Source organism: Anser cygnoides, chromosome 3 (assembly GCF_040182565.1).
Source record: "Anser cygnoides isolate HZ-2024a breed goose chromosome 3, Taihu_goose_T2T_genome, whole genome shotgun sequence".
NCBI lineage: Eukaryota > Metazoa > Chordata > Aves > Anseriformes > Anatidae > Anser > Anser cygnoides.
This window is the reverse complement of record NC_089875.1, coordinates 53,341,174-53,360,316: the sequence shown is the minus strand read 5'-3', so window position 1 is coordinate 53,360,316 and position 19,143 is coordinate 53,341,174. Positions and strand designations below refer to the sequence as shown.

The window sequence follows — 19,143 nt, the reverse complement described above, 5'->3', positions numbered from 1 at the left end:
CTCTTATCAATGAGCAAGGGGAAAAAAAAAAAAAAAAAAGGAAAGAGGATAATGAAAGTGACAGGTGGATTTTGAAAACCACTTCAGGCTGTGGCTAAAAATAGAATACCCAGTTTCAAATTAAAAGTTTGGGTGAGTAGTCTGACATGCTCCAACGCTAAAGAAACACTAGCAATTTTCCAAGAGCTGGTCAGGGAGACCGAGCGTGCCAGAATGCAGGAGCAGCATGAGAAGCTTCTTGTACAGCAACTGGCCTGAATCCAGCCTCCCGGATAGGCTTTTTCCTCCAACGAAGGGAAGCTGGGCTCTGCACATATGCAGCATCCAAAGGCAAGCTTTGCTCCAGCAAGCCCTTTCTCAGGCTCTCTCAGAAGAGGTGCTGGTGGCACAGGGTGATACCAGCCCACACAGGTGGTATGACCAGCTGTGCGCCAGCCTTCACTCCCTACCAGACCTCTTGGTCACCCAAATGGCCAGCGAAAGCAGAGTTTAAAGTTCACCTCCCCACTTTCAGGATGTTCCTACATGGTCAGAAACTGCATCTTCTCTCAGGAACAGCAGCAACCTTGCTCTCTCCCCGTTTACTAAACTCCAGTGTCAGAGCAACAGCCTAAGAAATGTCTGACTCGCTGCTGACAAGGGTCTCGGACAGCCTGGCTGTTCCTATATGCCAGCCCAAAGACGGCATAAAGGACTGGGAAGGGATGGCTATTTTCTGAAAATAAAGGAAAATGTTGAGATGCTTCTTAAGCAGCTACATCCAGGTATTTTTCTGAGGACCCCATTTTCTCATTATAACCCAAAGCTACCAAACAGCTACCTTTAATCCTCAAATTCTTCCAAACCTGCTGAGGATGTAGCAACCCACTTGAACCCATCCTCATGGCCTGCAGAAGGTACATGGGAACAAAGGGCCCACTTCTGCACACATGGTGCCCAGCACAGGAAGCAGGACCCTAATAAATCCTACACTCATAATAAGCAATGTTTCCTTCCATAATAAGTGTTCACAGGCTAAAATCTACTGAATACAGAATGGGCGCAGCAGCCATCACCTGGGCATTTCAGCACAGCAGAACATAGCACCCAGGGAGCATTTTGTGAAAAGAAAGGACTTTAACTCCCATATGGAATAGAGGGTTAATCTGTCACCACTTGCTAAAATTAAACATATCCAGTTCCCCTTTGTTCAAAAACCCCATTACCAACAGCCACAAGCAGGAGGTGAGCTATGCCAGGAGTACTCGTATATGTACTCCATCTTAAAAATGCTGAATATCCTTCATATTATGCCTTTGGCATCTGCTGCTGAATAAAGACAAGCCAAAACATAAGATGATTTGTAACACAAAAATATTCAAAACCGAAATACATGCACTTGCAACACCATTTTCCAATCCAAAGGGATTAAACAATTATGTATTTAATTAGAAAAATTGGGACATCAGTTTCACTCCATTTCAAGGCAGACCAGAACTCATTTCCTGCTGTGGTTTCAGAAGCAGCTCTGGATAACTACTTATGCAAAAACAGTTAGGAAAGCAGGTTAATTTCTGAGTCTCTCCATGTTGTGGTTCTTAACAAACAAACAAAAGTCTGTACGTAGAAAAAAGGGGGAACTATTTTTTATAGTTTAAAGACAGTCCAGGATATACACTCAAATAGTGAATATTCATGTGATAAGTACTTAAATACTTCAGGTATAGCCGAGGAGAAATAATAGTTCACAGCTTCCAAACTACAAGGAAGATTCAACCTACACAGAGGAACAAGTGAGGATAAACTAAAGCTGCAGTTTAAAATTACGCGTCCCCTGGTAAGCACAGCTTGATGGCCTGTGTTACATACACGTTCAACCTGGCAATCTGGCTCAGGTGATAGAGTTGTTTTGAGCACTGGGCCAAAGTTTTACATCAAAGCAACTTTACATTGCACCAGCAGCCAAGGCAGTGGTATCTTTCTTCTATGACTATTTTTTTTTCTTTCCATAAGAAACTATTCTAGCCTTCTTTAAATGCTTGGCACAGTCAGCTTTGGCTCATGCCTTGCTCCCAGTGAGCTCGGACCACACGAGAAGTGCACCAAGCACCCTGGTGCTCCACTCCCAACCTATTTGGAACTACAGGCAAATCCCCCAGTGCTGCTTACTCGTGGGCTGGTGCTCTTCCACCTTTTGATGATCACAGCCCTTTGATTAGAGCCCTACAGCAACTTCAGTCATTTGATGCTTTCCCACAATATCTTCCTCCCTGCCCCCTCAAAACATGCCCCAAGGACAAACAAGTTCCCCCAGTTCACTGGGGAACAAGGAGCAGCTCAGCTTGCCGCAGCAGAAAGCTCTGGGAATAAAACACCGGCAGTCCTAGCAACGGGCATACGTGACTGAAGTGCCCGGGCACACGCACTGCAATCCACGCTGTTTACAAGTGCTCCGGGCCTAGCGACCCAGGTTAGCCCACCTGCTCTGCAGCTGGGGGTGGTTTACGCGCGAGGCTTCCCGGGATGCAGAAGAAACATCCAGCTGAACATCAAATTCATTCAGACACTGCGAGACTACTACCCAGGGCTTGCAAAAGTTTACCACTCACAGTTAAGTTTGTTCCGGCAGAGTGAAGAGCTTCACATTTTGGAAACAGGAATTACAGATAGCGAATAAAGGTCATCTTCCAATTAGATGGGAAAGACTAACAACCTTACAGTCACGTCTCACCAAGGAGCGTGTGTGACATCGGGCAAGTCACAATGTGATCATTTTCATCTCTGACGTGGATGAAATCCTTAGCTAGCCCTTATTTCTGACGCTTTGTTCATTAACCTTTGAGCACTTGAGACTGACTGCACTTTAGAACTAATGCAGTGTAAATATTTACCTGGGAATAATAAAATACTGCGAATAAGAGCTGAACTAAAGCTAACCTCAGTTTTAAAATCTGACTTGAAGATGCTTGACTGTCCTCAGTCACACAGCCATGATGTTACATTAACAGGCTTCTTCCTGTTTAATTGCATATAATTTTTCTTGAGATGTGTGTTTAATACTGGCAGTTAAATGGACCATTAGGATTGGAAATGCCCATCTCTTTGGAGATGAATGGGATGGTGCAGGGTAAGTTTCTGTTTTCAAAGCTGCCATTAGCATGCTGATAGTTTTCTTTAAGGCACCATTAACACAGCAGCAGCCAAGGCTGGCTTACACTGCTGCAAAGAAAGTACTATCCAACCAGTTTAATTCTTCTTCCCTCACCTACATGAATCTTTGCAGAAATCTCTGCAGGTCTGTTTGTACACTGTAGCTTAGGAAGATGCAACTGGAGGAGTCGGACGTTTCTGTACTTCCTTCTTCTGTGCGTTGTCTGTCACTGCACTTCCATGACAAAGTGATAGGAGGGGGCTGTATGGCTGACTTTTGGAGGAATGCTGGATCCAAATCAGCACTCAGGCTCGTACCATCTTTACTCTTTCACACCTCTGCCCAGCGCTTAGCCCCTTGCAGGACTGCAGTCAGGGCTCCCATGTCAGGCAGGCCCACACACCTCGCCTCCACACTGCGCTGCTAGGCCCTGGGGTTTGCCTTATTTCACCCTCAGTGCTGTCAGCCTGTTGCAAGCCGAATATTTCAGCATACTAAGCTGCTGCAATACACGCAAATTAAGAGAAGAAATATTGTTCCAGAAATGGACATTTAAATGGGTTTCATGGCTGAACAAACGCACGTCAGAAATGAGTCTTCCCATAAAAATTAAATGAGTGGTGTAACACACCTTTCCCTTGGGGTGATGTGTCTGCTCTGGCTGTGGTAAAACAGCTGGGTCTGTACGGACACCTTTGAAACCCAGCTTCTAATGCACCGTGCACCCATACATCGAAGCCTCTTCCAGACCTAGAGATCTCCCCACGAGGCCAAACTTCTGACACTTGACCCCGACAGCCTTAACAAACACCCAGAACTAAAAGTCTTTCATAAGAATATATTCCGAAGCACACCATGCTCACAGGCAAGCTAGCCCCAGAAGCCAAACCAACCCCAGTGCAGGGCCCTGAGGGCACCGCCAGCCCTGCCTGTCCCTGCCCACCCCTAGACCCAGGACCCCACGTCAGCCTAGGGCCACCAGCCCCAGCCCCAGCGAGGCCGCAGCAGGGCCGGGCTACAGCTCCCCACAGCCCGGCCCCACCACAGGCCCACGTCCCAGCCTGGCTTCAGCCCGTCCCCAGGGATCAGCGTGCTGGGGCTGCCCCAGTGCCCCCAGTGCTCATAGCGGGGCGGTGGGATGGGATGGGACGGGCTGCTGGGCCCTGCTGCGTACTGGCAGCCTGCGTGGTACAGGTGCCATACCAGCACATTTGGGAACCTGCAACAAGGCCCAGGGCTGCTCCGAGCCCCGCCGCAGCAGCACGGCTCTGCGAGACCGCTGCATAACACAGGAAGCGAAAAGCAAGATGTCTCACTGAATACGGTATTTGCAGTCAGCCGCAGAGGCAAGCTCCAGAAACGCCTCCCAGCCAGCACTGTGGAAAAGGCCACGGGACTGCTGTCAACCTTTCTGCTTTCTCCATGGGTGCACAGGTTTTCCTTCAGTTGTCACCGACCAGCCCGCTAGGCAGGACTGTTGCTCCAGAGCCACGCTTTGGCCAGGAGTCAGCTTCAGCATCGCTGCTGCTCTGTGCAGAGCATTACAAGATGTGAGCGGGGAAGGCATTAAATCGGGAGAGAAGAGCTCATGCTCCTTTTCCTCCAGCTTTCACTCTATTTCTCATTTCCAGCAGCATCTCAAACACTAAGCTGGAACAATGCCAAGTGGGCATGTCTTTGCATATATTAATTCCCCTCATACAACGCTTGTTGTATACATACGCTCTGCTTGCTGTTACTCTTCACTTCTCCGTACCTGACAGCAAGCAAAGACTCGGCTCCCGCAGCAGCAGAACAGCTGTAAGGCAGCCGCTCTGCGCCCAGCTCCTCTGCGAGCCAGCCTGCCTTAACGCATGGATGCCTTCCCCTGCTTTGCCTTGTCTGTGTACCTTGTCTTTTGAGGGAAGAAATCCCCAGACTAGGTTTTAATCTAACCTTCTTGACATCAATTTGCTAACTGACCACTGGCAAAGCAGAGAAGCAGAAACCCAGATGAGTGCTAAAAGAAACAATCATAGGGGTTGGAGTCGCCATCAAAGACAAGCCAGTGTAGGAGGACAGTCAGACACACTCTGGCTTCACTGCTTTTATGCCTAACAATGCAGCAGTGAAAATCAGAAGGGGAAAAAAAATCTGCTTTTTCAAGGCATAGCCAGACAGTCAGCGTTTCAGAAGCACATCTCTGTTCAGCACTGTGGAAGTAATTGCATGTAAAGTTCAGGTTTTGCCTTCTCATAAAGGTTAAAAAAAAAAAATCAAAGGATGAGAAAATGGTGATAGTCTGGAGTAAAAGCAGATGCTGTAACATGATGGTGAACAGGTCACTTTGAGACTAATGTTGAAAGACCACCGCTTTCTAACACTAACTATTTGTACCATAGCTGGAGTACTAAAATTAAACAAGTGTTAAGCTGGGCTCAGCGAGTGGAAAATTGCTTCTATTAAAAAATTTGCCTCATAACATTCCTCTCAGAGGCACAGGGTGCAGAAAATCAGCTCGTAACTGTCTATTATTCTGTTTTTACTATAGCTTGTAGCTCAGACATTTGGACCTTGCATTTGCTGTTCCATGAAACGCCATCAACAATTTATCTCGCTGAACATCTGTGAGCCCAGAAAAGTCTGAGAAGACCATTTCACCCGCTAGTGGTAGGCGTCAAGCAAGTTGGCAACTGCACAAGTGTCCCTAAAGACACTTGCCCAAACCCCCTGCACAAAAAGTTACCAAACACAAACATTTTAAAAGCATTTGGGCACATCACGCCTTCAGAGTTAAATGTACAAATATCCTCATTCATTTGTAGGAAGGCCAGCAGCTGTTGATAGTGATTGTAGTATTTCTCCTTTAATCTGTTTCCAGTGTTACTGCAGATTCCTCAATATTGCCATTGCTTTAAACTATATTCAAAAAAAGTTTTCCTGAAATACAAAATTACAGTACCCACTTGTCCCAAAAGCAGCCTCTAGAGTGAGATAAGCCAACTTAAAACAGAAGCACTGTCAATCTCACTGTCCCTACAGTTCCTAATTTCAGATGTTCCCTCTTCCACTATACCTACAGTGAGCTTTTAAAGCCTACTGGAGAATAGAAAGATGGAAGGAGACAAGGTGGATCAGGGACTTGGGGGAACAGGAATAAAAATAACTTACTGAAAAATTACTTACTTGTATCAAATTGGCACCTTCTACTGACCATAGCTGCTGCCAGAAGCAAGCCAGCAGAGCTCAGGCAAGGAAACATCTACCCACATACCTCGACCCGAAGTACTCACTAGGGAAAGAACATGGCAAAACATAGAAGGGCAGGCAGCCTGCCAAAGACTCGCTATATTCATTCCACCATCTCTACCTTACTTTTGCCTCTCCAGGCCCACCCAGCTTTCCATTTTCTCCTTTGCTTCTCTAGTGCCTACCTGCCTGGCCCCGATAAGCCAACAGGTGGCTCAGGGACAGTGGATACCCATCTACTGCCTACCACACAGATGGACAAAAGTAAGCTTTATGGGAGAGAGGAGTATTTGCTCTCCCCTAGTGACAAACATGGCATTTAGGACTGAACAGAACTTGCTGACACTGCAGTGGAGAAATAGGTGGAGGAGAAGTGAGAAATTCTGTCTTCTCACAGCCCTATCAACAACTGCAGCCTTTGCACTTTCTAGGACAAGGGGTCCCGAAAGAGTTCCCAACCACTCCATTCTCTCATGCACTTAAATTTTAGAGCAGTTCTCAAGGCAGGAGATATGCCCTTGTGGTATGCATTTAAGTGGGTAAATTACCCTAAGAGCCACAGGCAGTAAAAGCGGGGATGTAGCCAGCAGGTGGAGGTGTGGGCAAGACACAAGGTGGAGCAGCAAGTTATCTGGGCTTCATGCCATTGCTACTAAACTATGGGAAACAAGCACCACAAGAAATACAAGACCAAATACCATAAGATTCTGAATTTTGGAAACTCTACAACTCATGGTGCTCATAACTGATAATAAAAGTCAAACCTCTGTTACGATAGCTGTAGCTCTCTATCTTCTCTATCACAATACCGAATAAAATAAATTAGTGAGAAGATGTGATCATAAGAAAAAGATTTTAGGATGCCTAAAATACCTTTTTGCTTTCCCCAAAAGAGCTTCCTTTAACAACACAGTACATCAATAATTCCATTCAGGCCTAATTTTAAAAAAATAAAAATAAATAAACCTCTGCTCATTATGCAGAGAAAATAAAGAATCTTGCGTTCTGCAACTGCAGTGTCATTAGTAAGCACAGAGAAGGAACTGACACCCAGTCATGGTAAGGTTTAAACTTCGTTTAGGCTTCTTGAGTACTAACATTGGTATTTCACTGTTTTCATAACTGAACTGTCAAAACAACTTCAACTTATCCAAAAATATCCATAACGTGCTGGTTAAGGAATTCTTGTCTAATTTGTGTATCTCTACAGAAGTCTAAAGGAATCACTGAAGTGTGAAATTGCCAAATGACGAAGAGGCATTGATCACAAACTACATTGAGAGGAGTAAGAGAAGCATTCAGCACTTTCTAGCCATGCCCATGACACGGATCCAATCTCAGTGAAACATTTGTTGAAAATCAAGTGCTGTCTCCAAAGCAAATGCCTTGTATTCTTGATATAAAAATAGGACATGCTAAGTCTATGCATGGTTGTCACTTTTGTTAAACAAAACACTCCAAAGCAGATATGGAGGACATGTCATGTTTTTTGTCCTCATCCACTTCCACACAAGGCAGAAATAGTTTGGTATTAGCAAATACACGTTGTACTCTAAATCACTGTTACACAGTCACCCTTGGGCGGAGCAGTAAGTTAAGCCATCGGGAGCTTGCTATATGGTGGTACTTTGAGCATTACACAGGTGGAATGCTTTTCCACACAGCCATCAGAGGACATCCCCACCACTGCCTGATCCGCAGTAGTGGGTCTGTCTCCACCACAGAATAATGGGAGCCCTGTTGATTCTCCCCTGCAATTTGTACACAACTCTACATATGTGAAGAATGCAAGAGAGGGAAGCCAGCTAAACCCATACCGTGTTGTTGCACCACACAGAAGGTAGTGGTGAACCAGAGAAACTGGAGAGAGGACTTCTCATCTAGGAAGAAAAGTGCTCTTAAGGGCAAGCTGTGCTACATGAAGCAAAGCTTGAATGTGCTCTGAGCTCCGCAGGTAGACAGCGCAGGAGGAACATGCAGGGCATTTTCTACAATTAAAGGTTACCACACCTCATCCTTGCATTTCCACATTAATAGGGCTTTACTTGGAATCCATACACCATGCTTGGAACTGCCCTTCTATCCTATGTGAAGATCTGTTTCCCTTTTAGAAGGAAAAAAAAACTCATACAGAGCTACCTGAGGTTCCTAAGCACTGACCTAGCACTTCAGAGGAGCCCTGAGAGTCATCAGCGGTTTTCTCCTTCAGTCAGACCACAGTGGTGTCATGCTCTCCCAGCATGACCCCTGACAACCTAGCACCATCCTAGATCAAATCTGACAGATTGACTGCTTTCTTCTAAAAGTGGAGGTGAAAAAGACCCAAGGAAGAGAGTTTAAGGAAACACTTCAACCAAATAGGATCAACACCAGGCCTTTTGTGCTCTGGGAATTTAGGCTAAACAGCAGTGCAATTAAGCAGGTTTGCCTCTTGGGGCACTTCAGGGATTAATTACTCCATCAGGACGCTTGAGAGAACACAAGGAAAGAGCACGTGAGATAATGAGGCCTCTAAATAGCCCTCCTCACCTCAGCTTCAGCGGCCCTGCAGAAACCATCTGTTAGTTTCCAGAACTCATTTTCTCTACACTGAGAAGTTGTGCATAAATTGTCTTCCACCATCAGTCATACTGGATGGGTACATCGAGCATCAGGCACAGTCATGGTCTTCTCACCACATTTTTGTCTGACCAGTCAATTAAAGCCTTATTGGTCAGAATAACAGACGGTTTTTCAGGGCCAGTATTTCTTCAGTCAGAAGTATTAGGTCATGCCAGATTTGACATGGTAGACAAGAAGCCTGTCTTCTGTGGGGGAAAACTGTTTTATTGAGCGGAACCAAAACAAATGCTCTCACATTCCACAGAATCCAGGAGCAACGCAATCCTGTTGCAGAAAGTCAGTTGGCAAGAGACCTGGAGAGCTTTCCGTATTCCTTCAAGTGGTGGCTGGGCATAGCGGTGTCCTCTGCACCGTGATGGCTGCTAGACCTCCCTCTCTGCCTCCCCGCAGACACTAATTTTGAGCAGAAGATGAGCCAGGGCCTTGCAGTTGATGTGTTTTGGCCAGGGTCCATCAGCATCGAGAGGCATCAGCAGGAGTTGTAACATGCTCCAAAGCTGGCACTCCTCTTCCCGAGGGGCCAGAGACATCAGTTAGCTCCCCGGGCAAGTCCCCAGACTGCCAAAGATAGAGCACCGCCTGAGGAATCTTTAAAATGAATTTGTTAAACTGCTTCAGATCCAGGGAGTGGAATAATCTGCTGTGACTAGCCCGCCCGGGACAACAAACCCCAGGAGAAGGGAGCCAAAGACCGTGTGGGTCCACTGTGCGATCCTGCTGTTCCTTCTGCCTGCCAGTTCCCAAAAATGTATTTTGGCACATGGCCCTGCCTTCTTCTACTTGCTACATTCAAACTACTACTTGCTACACGCAAACTACTAACCCAGAGTAAGAGCTAAAAAAGGAATCGTGACATAAACGTTTCAAGTGGAAATCTAGCAGCAACTTAAATAAAATGAACAGAAATAAATGTTCAGAGATCTACTGAAAAGGAGGCAGAGGGGAGAGGTTGTTGAGGTGCTTTCTTTTATAGAAGTGGTCCTAGAAGCCTCCACTGCAGGCAGCCTGAGACAAGGCAGCCTCCAGATCACAAAGAGAAGGACTGGCCCTGCTTCCTCATCCAAGTATATTTGGTGGTCAGAATTACTTCAAAGCACTACAGAAAATCTCCTCCGTTTGGTCTTGACAAGCAAATAGCAGGTGGATACCTACAAGCAAGTCATCTACGAGCGTGTTTAGCTAAAGGTTTAAACTCGTCCTGCAGGGACGGCTGGAGTAAGGGCTGAGGTGTCTCTGGCAGCCAGTCGGCAACTTCCCGCCTGCACAACTCCCCACAGTAGTTTCTGCACTCCGAGAGGAGTCGTTTTCAATGTTAAGAGGAGGAATTCAACCACAAACCGAGCTTAGGAAGTTTTGTCAGTTTTGTTGGAGAGAAGACTGGGCAGGTTTGCCTCAGTGCACCTGAAACTGGAAATACACCGCTTGACAAAAGGTCTAAAACAGTGCAGTTACTAGCAGCACAACAAAACCAAGAAGAACCAAGAATTTATTCCAGAACATCTGGAGCTCTTTTCTGACATAAATTGCAATATGTGTTTTGGGTATTATCTTTCAAAATGTAAAGCAACCAGTCACAAAATCTCAAGGAATTCCCTGTGCTTAAAGTAAACGCGTCAAAATGTTATAATCAGTCACCTAAAGAAGAACGAATCATTTGTACTACGCTAGAGTCAGTTCATATATATATTTCAAAGAAGGCATCACTCAAGTGCTGAAATCAGTTAGGATCTTGAGCAGTTAACATCATATATTTTCCAAGAATTGCTAAATTAATTCTATGAAATATTAGTGAGCACATTTCTCCTGCAGTCTGCGGACTTCTAGTCAAGAGGCAGACTCTGTTGTAAGGTAATAAGTGATCTACAGCAGAGTCACTGCCTCGATACTTCTGCCCCTCTCCTGTGGCCATCACTTGGCCCTCGTGATGCTCAGAGTAAGGACATGATAAAGTGCATTTACAATCTGTTTAAACTTTACCCGAGTGAGAATCCAGACAAGATGCCAAGCAAGCACAAGTCTTTTGTCTATGGCCTTCTATGATTTATGACAGAAGTGAGAAAAACCTGAGTGCCTGATAGGTATACTTATGAACTTCAATCTGGAAAGAAACATCATATAACTGAGTTTCTCCATTACAAAATGGCATCAAATGCAAAGAGCTTATCTATAAATGAAAAAGTACACTCTCTGATCCAGGAGGTCCTTCCCAATTCTGCGTCCTAGAAAGTAATCCTATTAAGACAGTCTGATACGAGGTTTTTCATTAGGCATTCGCTGTGCCATCATTTGCATTTATCAAGTCCAACACACGGGACTGAAGTGTGTGATCCCATTGTTAGCACCACACTCAGAATGGCGTTCTCCATCCAAAGGTTTTGTCACCTGTAGATTAGCTCCCACCGCACAAGCTGGCCATTTAGACACCTGCCATTACATCTCTTCAAAAAGTGCTGTCTTTTGTGCTAGATTTGCTCTGCGTACATATTATACGTTGAATTAATTAAGCTATCAACATTCTAATAATTAAAGATCTATAGTACACGTACTTTTTCTCTAGGTTCAGATCTACTAGATCTGCACTGCTGATAAATATCACGTATATTAAAACGATACAAGATGCCTTCTGGGGCTGTGATCTGTGTGTTCCTTGGAAACAGTTTAAGATACTGTGTTGAACTGGTTCCTGGAATAGATACCATGCTCCTTCGGGGGAAAAAACAAGGTAACAGTTCTGCTATTCAAATGTGAGCCTCAGAATTAAACACTTATCACTTCAAAGAAGATTTGATTTGTTTCAGTGTGCACCTCTGCCCAAACCGTTCTTCGTTCCAAGAAGATCTTTAACACACTAAATTTATTCTACCTTTGAAATACAGTCATACTGCTGCTGTACAGACTGCATAAAATTAAGATTTTATCCTCCCCCCCCCCCCCCCCTTCTCCAACATTAGTAACTTCTGGAAATCTTGACTCAGATAATTCCACGTGTCACACTGGGGGGCAGCAAAAGAAACTGCCAATGTTTTATGACAGGCAGCCAAATGTTGCAGTGACATAGATGGATGGCCATGTCTAACCTACTCAATTTGTGCTGTCAAATAGAAGTTTCTGGAGTTAGACAGAAGGAAGGAAAATAAAAAGAGAAGGGAAAAATGAGAACTTTGACTTCTTATACTGCAGGCAAGACGCAAGGCTGCTGGAAGAATGGATTGATGTTGCTGCTGCTTTATCACCTGTGGTGACAAGAGACAAGGTGACCATAACTCAGACTGAATCAGTTAGAGATGCGATAGCCTATTTTTTTTATGAGCATTTCCTGTAGTCCCAGAGAACTGCTTCACGCAGACTATATATAGTAGCATGCATTACAAAACTGCCCAGGGTTTTTTTGGTTGGATATGGGAACAGGTACAGTGCCTCTTCAAGTGAATGGACATCACCTAATCTAAAGGGAGAGCTACAAGAATGGATGGATCAACAGAGGAGTATTTAAGGCATGCGACAACCCTAATTTCAGAAGTATTGCAATAGTTAAGTTCTACATCAAGTAGAACATCTTTTTATTTAGATATGACACCTACTTAGAAACATTCACCATGCCTTTTAACAGGAGGCAGACGTGCCATGAAAGACGAATCTTTCTCACTTAAACCAGGCTATTTTTGTTTCAGGCACTTGGTTTTATAGCAATTTAGATCAGCTCTAAACATGCAGAGCTCTGAGAATAACGGGGGAGACCCTCTTCTTTCCCGCCCTGCCAGAGTACAGGGGCACGAGGCAGTGCAACGAGTCCCACGTCCTGCAACAAAGCTCAAAGTAACCAGCTCCCAGCTATCTAGGGACAGATCATCCACGCTGTAGTTTGTGCTGCAAGTACAGGCACATCCAGGGTAGACTCAAGTCCAAAAGCAAGAGCGTGTGATGAACCTGAGCGGGAGAAAAGGGTAGATAAACGATCCACCCCCTCCCCACTTCAGCTGTTTGTTCGCTGCATTATTTGTAGCAGTTTACAATTTATGTCTTATTTTTAAATCCACCATTTTTCCATGTTCTCTTCCACCGAGTCCCCACCCTGGTTACCGTGGATAATCAAGCACTGAGTGTATGTAAAGCAATTTGCCTGAAGGCAGAAGAGTCTGTAGCCACAACAGTTGGAAGATACTGTTTATAAGAAGTGCAATTATGAAAGGTGATGTAAGCAATCAATTATTTCTTTGCTTCGTCATAAAACCACCACACCTACCCCTCCGGCAAAGAGACCAGTTCAATCTTGAACAGAGAGGGAAAGGACAAGGCTTGATATGGAATAGCTGGTGGAAGATTAAGATTTATGTTGTAAAGCTTCTAAATTACAAGTCAAAAATATCGCTGCTACTTAAGACAAAACAATGAACCATGACATTCACGCTATGCAAAGCTCAAGTGGTTTGAAAAATAATTTTCCTGGACTCCTTGAGATGTAGCAAAAATTGTGCATTTAAAAAGGAGGAAGGTAGCTGAATGGTGGTACATTTCCTTCTAGATTAGGGTCTTCAGAACCTCAAATCAGAGCTTAAACTGCACATTTAGAGACAAAAGGCTCTGGCCTCACTGCCAGCAGGTGCTCAGCACCCTCGCAGGTACTTAAGCCCATTCCTTCTCTGAAAGCAGCAGCATGCATTTTACGAGGGTTGTTTTACAGCTGCAAGCATTTTATAGGCCATTTTGAGCTTTCTATTTTCTACTCTTGGGACTCTTCAAATACCTTTCCATGGTTGCTACATGATTTGAGAAGCCTTTGCTGTTCCGGTGTTGCCCATATCCTTTGGAGGTCTCTGATGATAGCAACCCTTTGACCTGCTCTGGTTGTTGAGCAGCATCCCTGCCCTCAAGAGAGTCCTCCAAGGTTCATACCGCGGAGATCTGGCATCAGTAATAAGCATCCAAATGAAACAACTCAGATACAACCAGAAACAGAAACAATTTGATGAACCTCTAAGTATACTCCAATGCGTCTAGACTGTCATACCCGTTTTCCCGAAGAAAGAAGTCCTTTATTACACTTGCTACTGACATGCTTCTTTTTAAAGAACAGCTCTAATTCTCTAATTCTCAGACCCCCCTCAGTCTCTTTCCACTTCGGATCCATTTAGAAATGAGTTCACACACAATTACCATTTGTGAGGTCTTTGTCCACGTTAGAGGAAGTCTATTCAAAGAGTCAGACAGTCAGCGAGTTTGTTGCCGTGGTGTTTTATTCAGTTGATTTCCTTACAAACAGCTTTGTGAGAAATGAATAATAAATTTCAAACGTTATCACACAGTAGCCTGAAGAATAAGTAGTACCTGATCATACCACCAGGTCCACATTGCTGAACGGCAGCCTCAGCAGCATACTAAGCAGGCTGTTTTGGAAATAATGGTGTGTTTTGGGGGAAAAAAATAAAATAAGAAAGTGTTTGGCCCTTGTACTCAGTGTTCTTCCAAACCCCGAGCAAAACAGATCACCAGTAGCCATGGCAACTGCCTCAGCTACACAGGACCCGCGGGCACACCGAGCCACTGACCGCTGGCAGGATGGGCTGGGGACGGTGGTCCGCGCTGTGCAGGAGGGCGGTGCGAACACGAACACAGTCCCGAGTGGCTGGGAAAGAAGCAGCTGCAGTTGAGTCCATCAGCTCACAAAACTTGCCTGGGGCACCCTGTACAGCATCTAGTCGTTCTGCATATGCAGCACTGCTCCTGCATCCATCTGTAACTGGATTCAGTACTGAAATACATTTTGGAAAGAGTCGAGGCAGCTAATTTCTTCAGATGTCAAGGTTAAGTGACTAGTGCCCCTCTTGCAGCAATCCATCCTTCCCAGGAAGCCTGGCACGAGGCAGACAGCACACCTTCCCTGCCACCCTCACGCCACCTCTCACTCCCTGCCACCAGCTCTAACACTGCAGCCAAAACATTTGTGTGTGGCAGGAGGGGAGAGGGAAGGCCAGAAGTTTCTGCTTTCGCGATCTGGCTCTTCAGCCTAGATAAGTGCCTTCCTCTTGTTTTCTCCCGTCTAGCACCAAGCAGTTCAATCTCAAGTGCCTACAGACCGACAGACTCCCCAGTGCTACGCTCGGCACAAGCTGCTGCTGTTAGCACATCCCAGCAGCTCCAGGAAAACAGCCAAAGAGGGTGCTCATCCACAGAGCACCCAGGGGAAGGGAGATCAGCCTGTGCAGGAACAGACTTAAGGACTCCCTTCCCTCCCATTCTCCCTCCAATATCCTTTTTTTTTTAAACAAACAGCGGCAATGTCTGGCCCTGCCAACATGAAATCCCTTACCCAGCGCAGGGCTTTATGCCACTCCTGTCCTTGCAGTCCCCGCGTATCAGCAAGTGGAAGAGGATCCTATGTGACAACAATCCTCAGTTTGGCACAACCCTGGGTCTGGCACGGCCCTGTGCTCTGAAATAAAAATGCTTGAGGGGCTTTTGTGGGCAGCTCTTCCAGTTGTTTTTGCTTGTGTGTTGAATTTTTAAACACAGAATCCCACAATAAGTGCATATTGCTCTGGAACAGAGAAGGCATTAGCTTGAGCATAATTTCCCTGTTGCTTCTAAACCAAGATCATATCCCAAGCACTGATATCCATACATGATTAGACACACTCTCATAAAATAGCGGATTATCTCAACTATGGTCAGCAACAGCTCATATTAGAAGAAAAAAGTTTACCTCCAACTTTTAGAATCCAAAATCTAAGGGCTCATTTGATTTGATCATCCATGCCTCTACCCTGAACAAACCCCTAGCACAGCAAAGTCTTTCTTCGTTGTTTATTAATGCTGTATAAAGTCCATATGTCTGTCCTCCGTGCTCTTATTCCGCCAGCGTTCTGCCATCTATAGCAAATGCTGTACTCGGGGGTAGGCAGTATCCGAGCACAGTGGTGTACGTGGAAAGCAGAATGGTTTCTGGGGTCAAATCTAGTAGCTTTTCTCATATATAAAGTTGTACAAGTTTGGTGGGAGCGTACACTGCAGATCCTATACCTGGAAAACCAGGCTGTCGTCACTTACATTCTGACATACAAGTTGCAAATCATTAATAGTGATGATGCAAGTTGTGCTGTGCAGTGTTATGTAGCAACTCGTAACCAATAATGAGTTTAGGCCAAAACATGAAGCATCCTTAGAGAAACTATTTTTAGAAACAAGATGCGTAGTAAAGATCAACACTGAAGTCAGTTCAAGTCCTGTGATTAAGGCACTGGATTTTCAATGCCCTAATTTGAGACTGCATCCTCAGTTTTAGCATTCATAGACACCAAAGTGAACAGGTTATAAAACTTCATTTTTTAATGACAGCAGCTCCAGGAGCAAACAGCCAGACTGATGCTCACCTGAAGCACTCGTCCTTAGTACATTAGCCTGACAGATTCTGGTGCCAAATGAATCCTGCTTACGAGTCTCTGGTCCCACTGAAGTTTACTGCTGTGGGAATCCTTCACCATTCCAGCTGGTCTTTATCCCTAAACTCTGCTTCATGGGGAAGCAGCCTTTCTAAAGCTGATCTTTGGATGATATATGTGTGGTCAGCATCAAAAACAGTCTCAAAGAGCTCTTTCTAAACTACATTCCCCCAGCTCCATTACCTGATTTGGTATTTACTTTTTAAAACTAAAACCTGTACAGGTAAAACCAAGATTCACTTGGAAAAGAACACAAGCAAACCTGTCTCCTTACTTCCCAACCTCATCTCTCAAACCTTGTCACCGAGCCAAGACATACTCACGAGCACATAGCTGACTTAACTTGCAGGTACTTGAGAGACTACAAATACATGTCTAGCTTTGAATAAAGGCAGTCTTTCCGTAGGTGTCCACTTACTGATAGATCTTGGCATAATTCAGTAGAAAACATTATTTAAATGGAAAAAAAGTGGGTAGGCAACTACATGTACTCAGTCCCACAAAGAGACGCCCAGGTCTTTTTGCAGTCTTTCAGTATATGGCACTGCGAGTGTCCTCTCCTTTCTTATTTCTGTTCTTCCCAGGAATGGCGTGCATTGCTCTTTAGAAGAAGCTAGCACCGGTTAGCTCTTTCAGGTTTAGAAATTTTATGGCTATTTCTGACATTCCAGAAGATTTCAGGCTGTTTCAGAACTTAAGCGTCATCACATCAAGGAAGTCATGGTAGATCTTCCACAGAGGCTGAAGCGAGCAGTCCCCACACTGCCCCCCAACTGCCGACGGACAGTTACTAACTCTGCCCAGGTGATTTTGTTTCAGCACGAGAGCTGCATCTGTAAGCCTAGAAGTCATTCAGGCAGATTCAAGCAAAGCATCTTACATTAAATCGCTATCGTCTTTATTCACTACACACAACATGCTTCTTCAGCCTAATGTTGATAGCACGTTAATTACTTGACCTTTTCACTACTGCCATCGGTGTGACACTGGACGGAGTTCCAGCACAACAGCAAAGAGCCGACGACCTACACATTTTGCCCTCAACCTTCAAAGCTAAAAACGTTTTCACCTGTTGTCTCAAACCATTTTTTTCCACTAAAAGACATCTGAGAAAGCAAATCATCAAAGAAAGCTCCTTTCATGCAGCCATATACGGTCCCCATCTCAATGGAGAGCCCCCCATCTAATGCAGACCTCCTTCCGCTCCAGTCAGAGGTGGCAGCTACGATAAGGAAAAGACTAGAGGATTTATTCCTCAAGTGTTTCCACGCAGCAAGCCAGTTGTTTGAATACTGTGAAGAGCAGCAATAGCTCCTTTGGACCTTGGTTTGGTCCCACGTACGACACGTTTTTTTTTGCGTAAAGACCAACTCCACCTATATGTCAAAAGCACACAACACATTGCCCAAACAGGCCTCGGGGTTACAGCGACGTGAGTCAAACAGAAGCAATAGGTGCAGCAAGCCAGCTACTGACCACGTTATCGCTTCGTGCAAACACAAATCCATCAGCTCATGCAAACCGATTTACGTACTTCTGGCCCCAAAGAAATCCTCACAGCCTACAGCCTAATAAATCAGGAGGCTGCAGAGGCAAGTCGCACCAAGACGAAGAGCAGCAGCTGCTTATTTTTAACTCATCTATACCCTTCCTTCCCTTCGTTCACAGACATAAATAGTTGAGGAGGTTTTAACTCGTCACGTGCGCATTTTTGGTGAGGGCAAGTCCATTTCGGGCAGATTGGCTGATAAACTGGTTCTGAGATGAAAGGGACTTTCTCTAGGCATTTATTTGGGTTACGTGCACGCTGGCTACCGAGGCCTGCTTACTGCGGGCTCCCCGCGCACACCTGGGCCCTGCCGGGCCCGTCCCTGCGGGGCGCAGCGGGGCGAGCCGCGGGCTCCGGGGATGTCGGGGCTGCCAGATTCGCCTGCGGCTCCACCAAACCCCGCTCCGGACGGCTTTATTTAACGAGGGCGGGTGAGATCAGCCGGTGGCAAAGGCGGGCGAGACCCTCCGTGCGGACCGAGCACCTTGATCCTTTGCAACAGCGAACACCGGGGGTGACACCGTGGGGACCGGAAGGTTACGCTGCTGACGGAGCTCTGTCAAGGCGAAGCACCGGCGGCTCCTCGCCTCACACCAGCCCTAATTCCCCTGCATAACGTCGACAGCCCCCTGTCCTCCAGCCCCCCGCAGAAGCGCACCGACTCCGGCAGCGCTCCGGCAGGCCGGCAGCTCCCGAAGCCCCGCCGCCCACCCGCGGCACCCCCAACCCCGGGGAGCCCCCCCCCCCCCCCTCCGCGGGAGCGGAGCCCGGCCCGGGTCGCCCCGCACCTCGCAGCCGTAGAGCTGCCCCAGCTGCTCCACGATCCACTCCTCCAGCACCAGCCGCTTCCGCAGCTCCTTCCGATCGTACTTCACCGTCACCTTCCCCTGCTGGTGCCGCCGCTGCTGGACCTGAGCCGCCGCCGCCACCGCCTCCTCCCGCGAGGAGCCGCCGCCGCCGCCGCCGCCGCCGCCGCGGGGCTCTGGAAGAAGACGCGGCCCCCGCCGCCGCCGCCCGCCGCCGCCGCCTCGCTGCCCCCGGTCGCCACCGACATGCTCCGCTCCGCTCCGCCGAGCCCAGCCCAGCCCCAGCGAGCCGCTACCGCCGGGCCGCCGCCGGTGGCGCGTCTGCCTGGCTCCCCCGCACCTGCCGTTTAAAGGCGGGCATGGCGCGGCGCC

General features: G+C 46.5%; 1 protein-coding gene across 1 annotated transcript in view; it reads right to left on the bottom strand.

The window, feature by feature from the left end:
• The window catches only part of PPP1R14C (protein phosphatase 1 regulatory inhibitor subunit 14C), a 52,439-nt gene extending 33,296 nt beyond the window's left edge, over positions 1–19,143 (bottom strand). The window contains 2 exon segments of the mRNA XM_048076937.2: positions 18,754–18,947; positions 18,950–19,143. Of these exon segments, the coding sequence (XP_047932894.2) occupies positions 18,754–18,947; positions 18,950–19,019 (264 nt within the window). The 5' untranslated portion in view covers positions 19,020–19,143.